Below are 17,284 nucleotides of genomic sequence, written 5' to 3'. Positions count from 1 at the left end.
TCTTAAAAACAAAGTCAAGTTCTCTTTTCAATAATTTTGTGTATTTGTGAGTCTCATATTTTTTTTTCCCGGTTTATACTTCTGTTCCCCCCTAATTCCAAGTGCATCAACCATGTCCTATTATGTGTGTTTGTCACTTGATAGTGTTAAATTTTGTTTGTACTATGCTTGTCTTGTAGTGTTTGTCTGTTAGTGTCTTTTAAAAAAATAAAATAAAATTTAAGATTATTTTCAACTTTGAAATTCATTAGTTAGTTGTTGAGTGTTTGTGTGTAATGATTTGTAGGTTATTGAATATTTAATGGGATGATAAGTTCAAATTATATTTTATTTGTAGATTATGAAAAAATTAACTATAATATTTTATTTTTTCAAAAGAAAGGGTTCAAATGATTTGGAAGATTTTTAAACACAAAGTCAAGTTCTCTTTTCAATAATTTTGTGTATTTGTGAGTTTCATAATTTTTTTTTTTTTCGGTTTATATTTTTGTTCCCCCTAATTCCAAGTCATGGCAAGTAGTGCTTTAGGATGTATTTAGATACTGCTTATTTTGCTGAAAATTAAAAAATGAAAACTGAAAACACTGTAGTAAAATAATTTTTAAATGTGTGAATAGTGTCGTAAGACATATTTTTAATGAAAGTTTTGTTTAAAAAAACTTTATGAGTCTCGTGAACAATACACATGACCTACTAAACTGTGCATTTAATGTACTTTTGACTGAAGAGTTTTTTTTTTTTTTTTTTTTTCAAACTTTGGGATTTTAAGCCGTATCCAAACGGGTATTTAGTACCACCGTAAAATTTACCCCTCTTTTAAAAAATAATAATAATAATTGCCAAGCTAGCGTGTCCAATTATTGAGGCTTCTAGTTTTTCTTCTGGAAAGTATAAAAGATTAAGCAATTATCAATAGCCACACACAACTGACAACACAAGGCGGGGGAGATGGAGAAGAAGGAAAGGCATTTTGTGCTGGTTCATGGAGCCTGTCATGGAGCATGGAGTTGGTACAAAGTGGCAAACCTACTGAAATCGTCTGGTCATAAAGTAACAGCCTTGGACTTAGCTGCGAGCGGGATTCACCCAAAGCAAGCACGTGAGCTCAGATCACTATCAGATTACCTTGAGCCTTTGATGAAATTCATGGCATCTCTTCCAGCAGACGAAAGAGTCATCCTTGTGGGCCACAGCTTTGGTGGAGCCTGTATCTCTGTTGCCATGGAAAATTTCCCTGAGAAAGTTTCTGTTGCAGTATATGCTGCAGCCCTTATGCCTGGTCCTGACTTCGATTTCTCTGCAGTATATGATGAGGTACTATTCTCTCTCTAAGTTGCTGCTATTAGATATTGTAATACAATCTAGCTGGACAATCTTGGATAGTAGATGGGTATGGCAATGTCATGAAAATAATGGACTCGAAAAATTCTGTACAGTCTTTCGTTTCTTCTTAACTTAACTAATCAAATCTTTTCTCTACATTTGAAACCTTCACCCCCAAAAATAATAGGACATGCATGTTTGTACATAATCAGATCATTTTATCATTAAAAATCACATTAAAATTTGTATGGCATAGATTTTATAAATAAAGCCATGATAAGTTAAGGTTGAGGTTACATGGAAAAAAATGAACAGTTCTTATCACTGCATGAGTCTCTAGTCTACCGGAGCAAAGCCACTGCTCTGGTGTTGCAAGGTGAGGGAAAGGTTTTTTTTTTTTTTTTTTTGAGAGAGAGAGAGAGTTTTAACTTATGGCATCCGATCTTGGTAATAGCTCTTTCTCATCAAACTAAAACACCAATCAGTTTTTGGTGTAGACGGAGATTAAACCCCAAATCTCTTATACAACCACCAGAGACTTTATCAATTGAGTTAACTGAAACCTACAACTAAGAAAGTTTTAATTCTACTCTGATGAGTAATATAAAAAGCTAAAATCAGTTTTTTTTTTCTCATAAAACATTTTAAAAAATATTTTCTAAACCAAAACACTTAGGCCGTTAATTTTTTCCTTAAAACTTGTAGTGTGTTTTTATGACATTATGACCCTTCAACTATCAATTTTCATAAGAGTTGCTCGGAAAAGTCTAGTGACACAAATTTTTTTACAATTTCTTGTTACAACTATGATGTAGCAAAGTGTGATTGATAAAGAAAAAATAGTTAATCTATGTATAAGTAATAGTTAACCATTCATAATTTATCACATCAAAATTATGCCAAAAAAATTATAGAATAATTTATTATCCTAGAACTCGGTTATTTAGGAAAATGCAATGGATAGACATTGGCTTTGAGATTGAGATTTTAGTCTTATGCAAGCCTCAGCCACACTCGTGACCCGCTCTTATCTCTTCCATTAAACAACCATTCCTTTATTTTCTCATTCATCAATGTCACGACATTTTTTTTTTCCAAATTTAGATAAGTACTTGATTATTCTGCTTTGACATTCCAAGAATTGATGGATTTAACATCACTTTAATTGATTACAAAAAGGAAACATACATTATATAACTCATGTGTGTACACAATGCAATTAAAAACAATTATAATTACACATATATATGATATATGAGTTCAAATTATACCTAGTATAAAAGTTACACATTTTTTTAAGTCATAGATGTATACATAAATGTTTTTGATATACACATGAGTTTACTTTTTTTTTTCTTCTTCTTTTTTGTTCATTGGGTTTTTTATGATTTATTTATATTAGACTCTTCGTCTTTTGCATAATATTAACTCACCCAGAACAATTTAAAAAATATATATAGGACATGTGGCGCAAAATTAGACAACAATTGGAATCTTTAGAATCTAATTAAATTTTCTCTCAATTTTAGTTTTAAATATATACTAGTGTGTAGCCCCGTGCATAAGCATGATATATTTAAAAACAATCACAATTATACTTTTTTTTTTTAGAAGAGATTCAAATTATACATAGTATTAACTTATATTTTTTTAAACCATATATTTCTAAAATATGTAATGGTTTCTCATATTATATATGTGGGGCCAGGAAATCGTACAGCCACGGCCCACTCCAAGCCAGGCCCAAATGGCCCAATCCGAGGAAGGATGACTACCCAAGGCCAATTTGGGGAGCAAACTCTTCTTTGGATCCACGCCGAGGATCCCCTCGTCCTCAGCGTACTAAGGATAACTGTAGGGGAGGGGGGACAGACCCAGAGCAAGTTGTCACCTCAACACTTAATACGTTCACCTAACCCTTCTGGCCACATTAATGGGGATGTAACCCCCGGGCAGGACTACATCGATGAGAGTGAACCACTTGAGCACGGATACGACCTCTGATGGGACAGGCAGCCAGAGGAAAGGCCAATGAACGATCAACAGAAGGAGGGCGAGAGTAATATATAAGGGATACAAGTAAAATGGAGAAAGGAGAGAGGGGGGGGAGGAAGAAAGCCTCCTCGGCCACGGGCCGAAGAGTATCCCCCAATTGTAAAGTGTTCTAAGTATTTCTTCAATAAAACAGAAAGGCGTTCATGCTTCGTAAACGCCGGCCAGCGCCTAAACCTTCAACCCACTCTCTACAAATTCGTTGTTCTGGGTTCGTTCGGCCTATAACCAATCTCTTTTGGGCTTAGGCAACAAAAACTGACCCTACAATTGGCGCCGTCTGTGGGAAGGATTATTGCGCCGGCCGGCGCAACAAGCGACAGTTCTAAGTAATCATTCTATGAAAGATTGGTGGTGATGTAAAAATAATAAATAAATAATAATAATAATAGTTTGAGACAGGAGATTCAACAGCAAAGAAAGAGAGCTCGATATTATTTCATAAAAAGAAAAGTTACAGATTACAATCAGAGGCTCAGGCAGGCGTGCTTTACAACTATTCCTACCAGCTAGTTCTACAATCAGAGGCCCAGGTGGACCCGCCCTAAAACTAGTTAGAGGGAAGTGTCAACCCGTGCTTTTATTGGCATCAAGAGAATGGGAGAACTTGACACTAAAAGCAGGGAAGGGGGAGGGCCAGCTTGTTTCAAGGCCACCAGCAACTCCTTTCTCGGAGCGGCGGAGCTTGAACAAAGCGAGGAGCAGATGCGGGCGCCCCGGGACACCCTCCCTCATGATGTCCCCTCCATTCTCTCCAGCCCTCACGAGCGTTGGCCGTTGGAGACGGCAACACTCGGGCACCGTCCATGACGTGAATTCACGCATCTCCTCCGTCGGGGGTGCGCTCCGAGGAGAGACATTAGGTACTCCAACGACATCCCTCCGAGCCACCATGCATGGCACCGTCGGGGTTGCGCCTAAACTCTGCCGCACCAGAAGCCCAGTGGGGGCTGCGGCCACAATGGCTCTTGGCACGGATGTCCTCACACCCGCCCAAAGCCACCCCATATCTACCGACTCCAGTCACAATTACGGCGAGGTTATTAAAGGGGTGTAGGGACCTGAAAGGGTGTGTTCTTTCTGTTTGTGTGGGGAGGTTCATGGTGTGTGAAGAAACCTTCCCCCCGAAGTGTCTTATATAGGGGATAAATGTTGGTGAGAATTAATTCACGCAGAATTCGAAAAGAGAGTTGTCAACAATGCTAATTATGAGGCCACCAAATTCCAAGGGGACCGTAGACCGTTGGATTTGTGCTAATTCACGAGGACATTAATGAGGGCACGTCTCGCGCACCGAAACGTCAAGCGCGGAACACGAACGGCCAAGGGACGCTTCATAAGTGAAGGAAATGGGGGCTCGAGCTGGAGGCGAGATCAACGCCACGTGTAAGATCAAAATCCGACTCAAGGAAGAATCATCTCCAGTAGAGCGGTCCGAAGACAAACCCCTGCTTACAGAGAAATGAAAGCGTTAGACAGAACCAAGGTACTGTATGGTCCTCGGACTCAGGCCTGTGGGGAAACTACTCGCTCCTCTATACCTGGGTACTAGACAGAACCAAGGTATTGCATGGTCCTCGGACTCAAACCTATGGGGAAACTAGATACTTACAGAGAAATGAAAGCATTAGACAGAACCAAGGCACTGCATAGTCCTCGGACTCAGGCCTGTGGGGAAACTACTCGCTCCTCTATACCTGGGTACTAGACAGAACCAAGGTATTGCATGGTCCTCGGACTCAAACCTATGGGGAAACTAGATACTTACAGAGAAATGAAAGCGTTAGACAGAACCAAGGCACTGCATGGTCCTCGGACTCAGGCCTATGGGGAAACTACTCGCTCCTCTATACCTGGGTACTAGACAGAACCAAGGTATTGCATAGTCCTCAGACTCAAACCTATGGGGAAACTAGATACTTACAGAGCAATGAAAGCTTTAGACAGAACCAAGGCACTGCATGGTCCTCGGACTCGGGCCTATGGGGAAACTAACCGCTCAATCAGACCGTTGCGCCGAACAGAACAGAGGCATCGCGTGGCTCTCGGACTCAGGCCTACAGGGAGGCCAACTACAGAACATCCCAAGTTAGGAAAGAACCAAGCACCACAGGGCCCTTGAGACGCAAGAGAGCTGCCCATGCATACGTTTTCTCTCCTTATCATTGTTACTGGCGTAACTGACCGACAGGCAATTCAAGCTAAAGTCATACAAGATCTAAGGAAGAAAGGAAAAACAGGCAGCGTGTACACGAATAAACAACTCAAATAAAGGGAAATCAAATTCGCATTACAACGATGAGTTCGTAAAAATTGCATGGCAAGAGCCACAGTACATAGAAGAGAAGTATAACAAAATAAAATGATAACGTGACAGCAGGACGAGCCGAGACGCCGGGGATTCTACTCCTCTTGCTCAGGCTGGACAGAGGCAACCCCTGACCCCTCCGAGCCCTGGCCTGAGGGGATAGTCTGCGGGGGTACGGCGAGAGCAGCTACTTCCTCAGTAGTGGGGGCTGGATCATCGAAAGGGATCTCCACTATCTCTGGGGGCACCTCCTCACTCGAATGCTCCCCCAGTTCAGCTGCCCGTACCTCTTCAGCAATCTCCCCAACCTTAGGGTCCTCAGGAGCGGCCTTACGGATAGCGGAGGGATAATACACGTTCTCCGCCTTCCACAGGTCGGACGCAGCCTCCACCCCAGCTTGTTTGAGGGCCTCAGCCCAGACCTGGGAACAATATCGCCTACACACTCCCGGGACTTGAGCCTTGTAGTCGGCCTCTACTGCAGCCACCCCATCAGCATAGGCTGCGGCTTCGGCCTCCTCCTTGGCACGCTCGGCCATCTCCTTGCCACGATCAGCCTCGTCCTTGGCCCGCAGGGCCTGGTCCCTGGCCCACTCCGCTGCCCTCTGATTCCCCTCGGCCTTAACCACGTCAGCCCGCAGGTCAGTAATCAGATCCCTCGCAATCCGCAATTGCTCCTCCGCCTCGCGTAGGCGCCTCGTCTGCTCCGTGGCCTGGGGCTGTGCGCCCTTAAGACCAAACAGCGCATTATCCCGCTCATTGGTCACCTCTTTCAGAGCCTCTCGGGCCTTGACGAGGTCAGCTTCGAAATTCTTCAGAGTACTGGTGGCCTGGTATCGCCAGTCGCGCTCCTTTTTAAGGGCCTCCTTCTGGTCGTTTGCCGCCCTCTCCAACGCAAAGATAGCTTGGACGGCCTGTCAGAATGACTAGTGTGCGATGAGCCCTATAAGAGGAAAAGAGTGGGAGAAGAATTGAGGTTATAGCCCTTACCATCCCTACATATCGCTTAAGGCTGAGAAAGACCTGCTCGCTCGTCAAAGAGTCAAGCTCAGCCATGTCCGCCGGGAGCAACAGGCTCTTCTCCAATGCGTCTGCCACGCGCGTACCTTCGCCCTCGTTGAAATCCCTAAGAGAGGCGTTATCTCTCAATGGCTCCCCGCGGAGCATCGGGGCTGGGAGCCAGGCGTCAACCTCGGACGAGGTGATGTCGGCGACCTGCCTATCCGGACTCCTTCCGCCTATCTTAATCTGCTTGGACGGCCGCAGAGCAGTGTCCTCCTCCTGTGAGGACACCGTCCTATCCCCCACGATCCTTTTACCCTTATCCTTCTTCTTCTTAAGGCCAGCAGGCACGGACCCAGAGGGCGAGCGCGTCTGAGAATGAGAAGGAGGAAGCTTCTGCCGAGCGGAAGTCGACTTAGCCTTCGAAGGAGGAGTAGGAGTTTTCTGTTGGGACTCCCCTGGCTAACCCTCAAGCAGGTCCAACAACTTGGTGGTGGGTTTCCTCTTGTAACCCATTGTCGGCCGAGGAGGGGTTTCTGAAGCAAGGAGGTCTGCTTCGCTCAAATTGGGATCACCCAAGTCCCCGGGAGGATCCTCGGACTGATCAAGATGAGCGAAAACTTCAAACGCGTCCCCTTCCCCCTCTGGAGCTCCCTCGGCGGCCTCGACAAATAGTTGGGAAGAGGAGGGGACGGCTAATGTGACAGCTTCCTGGTCGGAGGGCCCCTCGGGGAACGAAAATCTGTCCTCAGTCACAATAATCCTCTAGAGCCGAGGATTGTTGGCGAGGATGACGTGCTTCGGAACCGGGAACGATTTCTGGGTAGGCGTATAACCCAAAATTATGTGGGCGGCCCTAACTTGGTTGTCGTCCTCGTTTATGTACTCCGGCGCCCTCAGCACCTTTTGCAAATCTTCCCGGTTGATCAAATGGAAGTGACGCTGGAAGGCGTGCAGGTCTGCAAACGGAAAGTACCAGGACGTTAGTAAAAAAGAAAGGGGGTAAAGAAAAAAGACGAGAGCTTGAAACCCTATCTGTCTCCCACTGCCCCACCTGGTGTTCCCTCTGTTGTTGGACAGTGAAGGCCATCGTGCCACTCCCCTGACACAATAAGAAAATCCTCATAGAACCCCTTGCTGGACTCGGGGAGGCACTGAATGAGCCGCACCCTGTCGTCCCTCGTCTTCAGGTAATACGACTTGCCCTTAAGAAGCTGAAGATTGTAACACCAGTTCACGTCATGGTGGGTCAACCTCAGCCCCATCTTCTCGTTCAGGGTGTCCACACAGCCCAGAATCCTAAAGACATTTATCCCACACTTAGTGGGGGCCAACCGAAAGTGCATGAGGTAATCCCTCATCACCGACCCCATAGGGATCGTCATCCCCCCTTCAAGGAAGGCGACTACGAGAATTACCACCTCGCCCTCCTGCCTGTATATGCGCCACTCCCCGTCCTCACAATGTCTCAGATTCACATTGCCGGGAATTTTATAGTCGGTGATGAATTTCTCCATCGCCTTCTCAGTATCGACGTATTTCTTAAACCTGCCTATCCCAGTAGACGCCTAAAAGAACTAAGAAAGAACATGCGAAGCAAAAAAAAGGGTAACGAGAAAGAGGGGCCAAAGAGAGAGCGACTTACAGGAAAGAGAAAGGACTCATCGGACAGGCTTTTGTGCTGGAGGTGCTAGTAAGGGTGTGTCTGAACTCGGGAAGGGCGCACGAATATCCTCGATTACAAATGAGGAACAGGAAGCGGTTCGTACTGGTATTTATACCCCAAATCGAGGAGCCATGCGGGTTTTCCCGCTCATGAATGCCAGACGAATCTCCACCTTTGGATGGATAACTCCTCATTGGACGTGGGGAGCGCAGAGCCGCCTGGATTTAATGATGGACACGTTATGTGCTCCGAAGCGTCAGCGACGTGCCCTTGGCAGGTGAATGGGCCCCAGCACTAACGAGGGGTGGGGGGGGATGAGGCCGAGGATGTCAAAATCCTCCTCCCCGCCCAAGGATGCGTGCAGCAAGATTTTGAGGGGCTATTGTGGGGCTAGGAAATCGTACAGCCACAGCCCACTCCAAGCCAGGCCCAAATGGCCCAATCCGAGGAAGGATGACTACCCAAGGCCAATTTGGGGAGCAAACTCTTCTTTGGATCCACGCCGAGGATCCCCTCGTCCTCAGCGTACTAAGGATAACTGTAGGGGAGGGAGGACAGATCCAGAGCAAGTTGTCACCTCAACACTTAATACGTTCACCTAACCCTTCTGGCCGCATTAATGGGGATGCAACCCCCGGGCAGGACTACATCGATGAGAGTGAACCACTTGAGTACAGATACGACCTCTGATGGGACAGGCAGCCAGAGGAGAGGCCAATGAACGATCAACAGAAGGAGGGAGAGAGTAATATATAAGGGATACAAGTAAAATGGAGAAAGGAGAAAGGGGGGGGGGGGAAGAAAGCCTCCTCGGCCACGGGCCGAAGAGTATCCCCCAATTGTAAAGTGTTCTAAGTATTTCTTCAATAAAACAGAAAGGCGTTCATACTTCGTAAACGCCGGCCAGCGCCTAAACCTTCAACCCACTCTCTACAAATTCATTATTCTGGGTTCGTTGGGCCTATAACCAATCTCTTTTGGGCTTAGGCAACAAAAGCTGACCCTACAATATATATATATATATATATATATGATTTAGAATTTAATTAGATTTAGACTCTTCGTTTTTTTTATCCAATAATTCATTTGTCACAAAAATTTAAAAAAAATAAATAAATGGACACATGGCAGAAAATTGGACTTCAATTGAAATTCAATTTAGAATTTAATTGAATTTGGACTCTTCGATTTTTACACTCAATAATTCATCTGACACAAAATTAAAAATTAAATAGAACACGTAGCGCAAAATTGAGAATCCAATTAAAACTTAATTGGATTTTCTCTGAACTTTGGCTATATATATATATATATATATATTTGAGAGAGAGAAGAATGTATTATTATTATTATTATTAAATGATTTGAAGTCATAATATATTAATTTGAAGCATATTTCAGTGTTCTCTTTGTTCATCTCTTTCGCTCCTTCTATCTAAACTTGGGATAAAATGAAAATCTTTTTTAATGCACTCTCACAATATGTCACCTCAACATTAAAAAGTTGTGATTTTTTTTTACTCTTGTTAAAGAAGAGTCTTATCAATAAGTGTCCTTAAGAACACAAGTTTAAATTTTTTTTTTTTTTTTAAATCTCAATTATGAGTGATTATAATGCTCATTTTTTGGAAAAGAAAAAAGAATGCACTTGTCATGTATATTTGGCTTGCATAATGCTCTGTTTTTTTTAAATGTCAATAACTTGCATATGTAAATTCATTGTGATATATATATATATATATATAATCGCAACCACAAATATTGCATATATGCAACAAGAGTTTCAAATGTTGGATCATTCCTTACACCACCCATTAAAAAAAATATATATGATGAGGCTACACTAGTTCAACATATAATATCTTCTGGAAACTATTTCCTTTTTTTTTCCCAGGTGTTTGGTATGACTAAAAATGGTGTAAAACAATTTACACCCCAAGGCTTTTAAATTGGAGACCTCCTCCCTCTTCAAATTTTCCACCCACCATAATCACCACACTCCTCTTCATCATGGCCACCGCCCCCAACCACCCCATGACTCAACATATAGAGACCTAAGGAGATTTGGTGCTTGCCTTGACAACATCGTTTTGATGGTGTCGAAGCTTTGCATGGTGTGGTGAGATCTACGATCAGGAAGATTCTCCCTCTCGTCAATCATTTTTTTTTTCCTTTTTTTTTTTTTTTTTAATAAAGATTTGCGACTAATTCGCAATGAGATTGGTGATTGGGCTGGTTCTTACTCGATCATTGGGCTGGTTCACCACACCCCTCTTTCTTACTCGATCTTTTTTTTTTTCTAGATATACAAGTAGTTCGTAGTAAGATCTACGGCTGGTTCATTAGTAATTTTCCATTCAGACTAAACACCAAAAATCAAAACATTTTCTGATCATTAAACATTTTGCGTTGAAACAAATGTGCTCTTATTTGCTATATCACTAAAGTTTATTGGAGTTTGTGTCCTCCACTTGTTTTGCTAGTTATTTCGTAGGATTTGAATTTGGTGCGATAGCATAATTGAATTGTAAGAGCTAAAAGCAAGGGTGAATTTTTTATTTTATCTTATAGATATACTAGTTTCATGCCCCACTTCACGATGGATTTAAGTCACTATCGACCACTGGTTCAGTGTGGTTATCAGGTTTCTTTACCACATATCAAGTCATACAAGTTATGGGATGAGTCCTAGTGATTAACAATAGTTATATATACTAGGGATGTTAAAGGACTTGAAAGTTGAAACTATAGACAATAAACTTTAATCTTTTTTTATTATAAACTAATAACTCAACTGTTGAGCTTGCGCATGTGATTTGACCTTATGGATGAATGAGGATACACCTATGAGGGATAGTATCATAGGAATGTACCATGAAAAGATTAACTAAAAAGGTAAATGAAATTATTACATGTTTTGCTATGAATTAGATTTTGTTTAGATTATGGTTTCCAATCTGCCTCTCTCAAGTTCAGGACAATCAAAAGGGCTTTAAATCTCTCATTGATCAGTGATCACTACTCATTCCCATACTAGTTCCCAAATGTGCATAATGATATCTTTGGTTATATGTAGTTCTTTCAGAGATTGGATTCGCTCATGGACTCACAATTCACATTCAATCAAGGGCCCAACAACCCACCAACCACGGGGTTATTTGGGCTCAATTTGATGGAGGTAAGAATTTAGAGTTGACACTTTCCTTTAACCTCATAGTTATTCAACATTGTTACACGTTGATTAGGAAGAAAACATTATAATAATTAAAAAAAAAAATCAGAAAAGTAAGTTGGGCATGCAACCATCAATTTAACAGCTTGTATGAGTTTCAATTTCTTAATAAATTAGTTAGTATCTAGGATGCAAGAACATGAACATGAACATACATAAGATATAGTGACATAAGCAATTTTTGAAAAATTATAACATGATATAACAGATAGAACACTGTTACAACATATGTATAACACAGCTACAACACGAGTATGATACCCCAAATGAAGTGTCCATCTATCTTAGGCTTATATATATATATATATATATATATATATATAATTTATTTAATAACGATCAGTGATAAACTGAACTAGGATTTGACGCTTGCTATGTCGTTGGTGAGACCTTTTCGTCTTTATGGTCATGATGCATTGTTGTTAAAAGAAGCAGAACTAACCAAGGAGAAATATGGGTCTGTTCATAGAGTTTATATTGTGTGTGACCAAGACAATGCTTCGAAGGAGGATTTTCAAAGGTGGATGATCGAGAAAAATCCAACAGATGAAGTGAAGGTGATAACTGGTTCCGATCACATGGTTATGTTTTCTAAATCGAAGGAGCTGTGCTTATGTCTCCAAGAGATTGTGGAGAAATATTCTTAAATTTCTTATTTATGCCATATTTGTGTTGGACTTCCAAATATATTCTTCACAATGTATCTGATATAATGTATGGGTAAAATCGATTATTCTGTGTGTAATAAGCATCATCCATAATATATTTTTCTAAAAAAACATAATGTCAGTGAAATTATTACAAATGCGCAATAACATATATAATATCCACTCTTGCTATTCCTTTTGAGGTATTGAATGTGATTTACTTGCATCATGTGTATGTGTGCATAATGCAATGTTGTATGTGTCTCAAAAGTGACCGATAATTATGTGCCCAAATGAAACTATATATTTTTGTGGTTCTATACAACAAATTAAAGCAAGTGAAAAAATGTCCAATTTCAAAACCTGCACATATAAATCAGTAGCCATTCATAATAGTTGTGGCAAAATGTGGCATACCTTCCACAATGAACATTGAGAAAACCATCAATTTTGTTTACTCCTAGCCATGTTTAAACAAGTGGCCACCTCCATATGCACATAATCCCCAACCATACTTATCTGAACTTAACAAAATTATACAATATCATCAAAATAAAAGCTGAACAAATACCTTTTTTTTTTTAACATATGGCCACCTCTATTTTTTTTTTTTTTCTCATTACTTCAATTGAATAATTATAATATATATGTGTGTGTGCGCAATTTATAACTTTTGCTTTTTTATGATGAACTCATTACTAATAAAGTTCTATAACAATTATACTATAATACATATATAACATTCTTCAAAACCATCTAACAAAAAACATTACAACATTATCCATGCATCGCATGGGTAACTTACTAGGTGTCTAAAAGATTATAACCAACCCCTAATTCTTCTTAAGATTTCTAGTTATACATGACTAATTGTTGGACTCCCCAATTGCCCAAGAGAAATTTTTATACTCAATCCAATGGGCAATAACTCACTCTAGCATCATTAATGACACAAAATTCACTTTATGATTTCCTCTCTTATCTCAAAAGCCAAAAAAAAAAAAAAAAAAAACTCAGGGAATTAAGCTACCTACGAAATTAATTTTCCTAAGCACTACAGCTACTGCCTTTACCAGCCCACATAGCCCCATTTTCTTTCTTCTCAACAACTATGGGGGAAAATGACTAAATAACCTTAATTTTTAAACTATGTAACCAAATAATCATTTTTTTAAACTATCTAGCAAAATATCACTATTTTGGAACTCGACATTACTGATGTTGAGTTCTATGCATATTTTAAAATTATCTAGTAATGTTGAGTTCTATGCATATTTTTAAGTGAAATTTGACATTTCTAATGTCGAGTTCTATGAAATTTTTTCAAAAATATTTAAGTGGCAAAATATACTTAGAACTTGACATTGCTAATGTCGAGTTCTGCCAAGAACTTGACATCAGTAATGTCAAGTACTAAAACAGTCGTATCTTACTACTTAGTTTGAGAAGGGGGTTGTTTAACTAAATAGTTTAAAAATTATGATTATTTAGCCATTTTTCCCCACAACAATCATCTCAACATAACTAAAACTAACTCCTTTTACCTATAACAAAAAATCTAACCATTAATCAAATTTTAGCATGGATGCGACATCACCTCTTTGACGCTTTGCTGAAATGAATTTGCAAGAGGGATTTTTCCTCTCTCTCTCTCTGTGTCTCTCTCACAAAATCATCATCATTCTTTTATTCATTATTCTAGCTATATGATAATATACAATGACTATGAAAACTTGTCAAAACAAGATTTTTTTTTTTTTTTTTTTTTTTGGTGTAGGGATATTTTTGTATAATGTTTACAGCGAACTAAGCAATTTTCGTTTGTTTATTAATGTTTAAGAATATTGTGATATATCAAAGATGATAATTTTGTATTTAATAAATTTATGAATTATAATTATTGTACTAATACTACAATTCGGCCACCCCTAATAATTTTTTCTTGCTACACCCTTGGGTTAAAGATATCAAGGTAAAAAAAGTAAAAAAAGTAAAAAAAAAAAAAAAAGATAAAAATTTAAAAGGTTAAAAATATTTTTGATTCAAGGATTGAGATTTAAAGTGAACTTATCAAGTTTCAATTTTAACCCTTAAAAGTGGTATTGCATGGTGCAATAGCTACCAAATCTCAATCCTTGAATTCATGCCCCACTTTGCAATGGTTTTAAGTCATTGTTGACCGCTAGTTCAATGTGGTTACTAGGTTTCTTTACCACACATGAAGTCATAGAAGTTATGGGATGGGGCTTGGTGATCAACAACAAATTGAGATCAGGTTGAGATTGAGAGTTGGAAAATGCAACTCTCAATCTCAACCATTGAATAAAATAAAGTAAAAATTTGTTAAAAAGCTAAAGTTAAAAAGTGGGTGTGGTAAAAAATTTTGTGAGAGAAGAGAGGGGTAATTGCATGGTGCAATTGCACCAAATCTCAATCTATTAACAACAATTATATATACTTGGGATGTTCTAGGACCTTTTTTTTTTTTGTTGATAGAAGATAAATATTCTAATTTAGCATAATCTAAAGACTTGAATCTCAGCCCTTACTCCCCACACCCCACAAGTACCTATACAATTGTGGAGTAACCATCACACTAAAAGTGCATAGTGGTGATGTTAAAGGACTTGAAACTATTGATAATAGACTTTAACCCTTTTTTATTATAAACAAAACTGTCGAGCTTTGGTATGTGATGTGACCTTATGGAAGATACACCTTTTAGGGATAGAATCATAGGAATGTACCATGAAAAGATTAGCTGAAAAGTTAAATGAAATTATTACATGTTTTACTGTGAAATCGATAATGTTTAGATCATGGATTTCCAATTTGCCTCTCTTAAATTTAGGACAATCAAAGGAGCTCCAAATCCCTAATCGAGTTAGTGGTCACTGCTCTTTCCCATACTAGCTCCTAAATGTGCATAATGATATCTTTGGTTATATGTAGTTCTTTCGGAGGTTGGATTCGTTCATGGACTCACAATTCACATTCGATCAAGGGCCCAACAACCCACCAAACTCATTGCTGTTTGGGTCCAATTTCATGTCAACCAAGTTATACCAGTTCTCCCCACCTAAGGTAAGATATAGAGTTTATACTTTTCTTTAACCTCATATTTATTGAACATTGTCACACGTTGATTAGGAAGAAATCATTAAAAAGAAAAATCAGAAAAGTTAGTCAGGTATGCAATCATCAATTTAACAACTTGTATAAGTTTCAAATTCTTAAACAATAAGCTCATATATATATATATATATATATTGAATTTACTTAACAATGATTAATGATGAACTGAATTAGGATTTGACGCTTGCCATGTCTTTGGTGAGCTTTCCATCTTTATGGTGACGATGCATTGTTGTTAAAATAAGTAGAACTAACCAAGGAGAAATATGGGTCTGTTTGTAGAGTTTATATTGTGTGTAACCAAGACAATGTTGTAAATGAGGATATTAATTTAAAGGTGGATGATCGAGAATAATCCAACAAATGAAGGGAATGTGATAACTGGTTCTGATCACATGGGCATGTTTTCTAAACCAAAGGAGCTGTGCTCATGTCTCCAAGAGATTGCGGATAAATATTCTTAAATTTCTTATTTATGTTGTTTGTGTGTTGGAATTTGGAATGTATTTTTTCACTATGTATCTCTGAAATAATGTATTTTTCTAAAAAGACATAATGTCAGAGAAATTACAAATGCACAATAAAAAATAATCCACCCTTGCTGTCCCTTATGAGGTATTGAATATGATTTACTTGCATCATGTATACGTGTGCTCAACGGAATATTGTATTTGTCTAAAAAATGACTGGTAATTCTTTGGTCCATATGAAACTATTTTTGTGGTTCTATACAACAAAAGCAAGTGAAAAAATGCTCAATTTCGAAACCTGCACATATAAATCAGTAACCATTCATAATAGTTGTTTCAAAATATGGCATATATTGATAAAACCATCTATTTTGTTTAGTCCTAGCCATGTTCAAACATGTGGCCACCTCCATATGCACATAATCCCCAAAGATACTTATCTGCACTTAACAAAATTATATAATATCATCAAAATAAAAGCTCAACTACTACCTTGCATAGTAGTGTAACCATCCCTAATTATAAATATAGAATTGTCTACAAACATAACATACATATTGTGCTTTATCTGATATGGTGTCAAAGTTTAAATACAGTAATTTGAGCTACAAAATGAGAATCATTCAAGATCACAGTCAGATGATGAGTAATTTTGATTATGATAAGTTTGAACACCTGATTCTCTGGCAAGTACCATTGTCAAATGATGTGGTAGGACCTTTTTTTTTTTTGTTGATAGAAGATAAATATTCTAATTTAGCATAATCTAAAGACTTGAATCTCAGCCCTTACTCCCCACACCCCACAAGTACCTATACAATTGTGGAGTAACCATCACACTAAAAGTGCATAGTGGTGATGTTAAAGGACTTGAAACTATTGATAATAGACTTTAACCCTTTTTTATTATAAACAAAACTGTCGAGCTTTGGTATGTGATGTGACCTTATGGAAGATACACCTTTTAGGGATAGAATCATAGGAATGTACCATGAAAAGATTAGCTGAAAAGTTAAATGAAATTATTACATGTTTTACTGTGAAATCGATAATGTTTAGATCATGGATTTCCAATTTGCCTCTCTTAAATTTAGGACAATCAAAGGAGCTCCAAATCCCTAATCGAGTTAGTGGTCACTGCTCTTTCCCATACTAGCTCCTAAATGTGCATAATGATATCTTTGGTTATATGTAGTTCTTTCGGAGGTTGGATTCGTTCATGGACTCACAATTCACATTCGATCAAGGGCCCAACAACCCACCAAACTCATTGCTGTTTGGGTCCAATTTCATGTCAACCAAGTTATACCAGTTCTCCCCACCTAAGGTAAGATATAGAGTTTATACTTTTCTTTAACCTCATATTTATTGAACATTGTCACACGTTGATTAGGAAGAAATCATTAAAAAGAAAAATCAGAAAAGTTAGTCAGGTATGCAATCATCAAT

General features: G+C 39.1%; 1 protein-coding gene across 1 annotated transcript; it reads left to right on the top strand.

The window, feature by feature from the left end:
• The first annotated feature begins 924 nt into the window (after nucleotides 1-924).
• Nucleotides 925-12,460, top strand: LOC112038100 (methyl jasmonate esterase 1-like). Its single transcript, XM_065777844.1, has 3 exons — nucleotides 925-1,314; nucleotides 11,428-11,529; nucleotides 11,943-12,460. The coding sequence occupies exons 1-3, from the start codon at nucleotides 949-951 to the stop codon at nucleotides 12,228-12,230; spliced, it is 756 nt and encodes a 251-aa protein (XP_065633916.1). The 5' UTR covers nucleotides 925-948; the 3' UTR covers nucleotides 12,231-12,460.
• Nucleotides 12,461-17,284: the final 4,824 nt, after the last annotated feature.

This window comes from Quercus suber, unplaced genomic scaffold (genome assembly GCF_002906115.3).
Source record: "Quercus suber isolate HL8 unplaced genomic scaffold, Cork oak 2.0 scaffold_166, whole genome shotgun sequence".
NCBI classification, from domain to species: domain Eukaryota; kingdom Viridiplantae; phylum Streptophyta; class Magnoliopsida; order Fagales; family Fagaceae; genus Quercus; species Quercus suber.
Note: the sequence above shows the minus strand (reverse complement) of the source record. Positions and strands in the feature narration are given on the sequence as shown.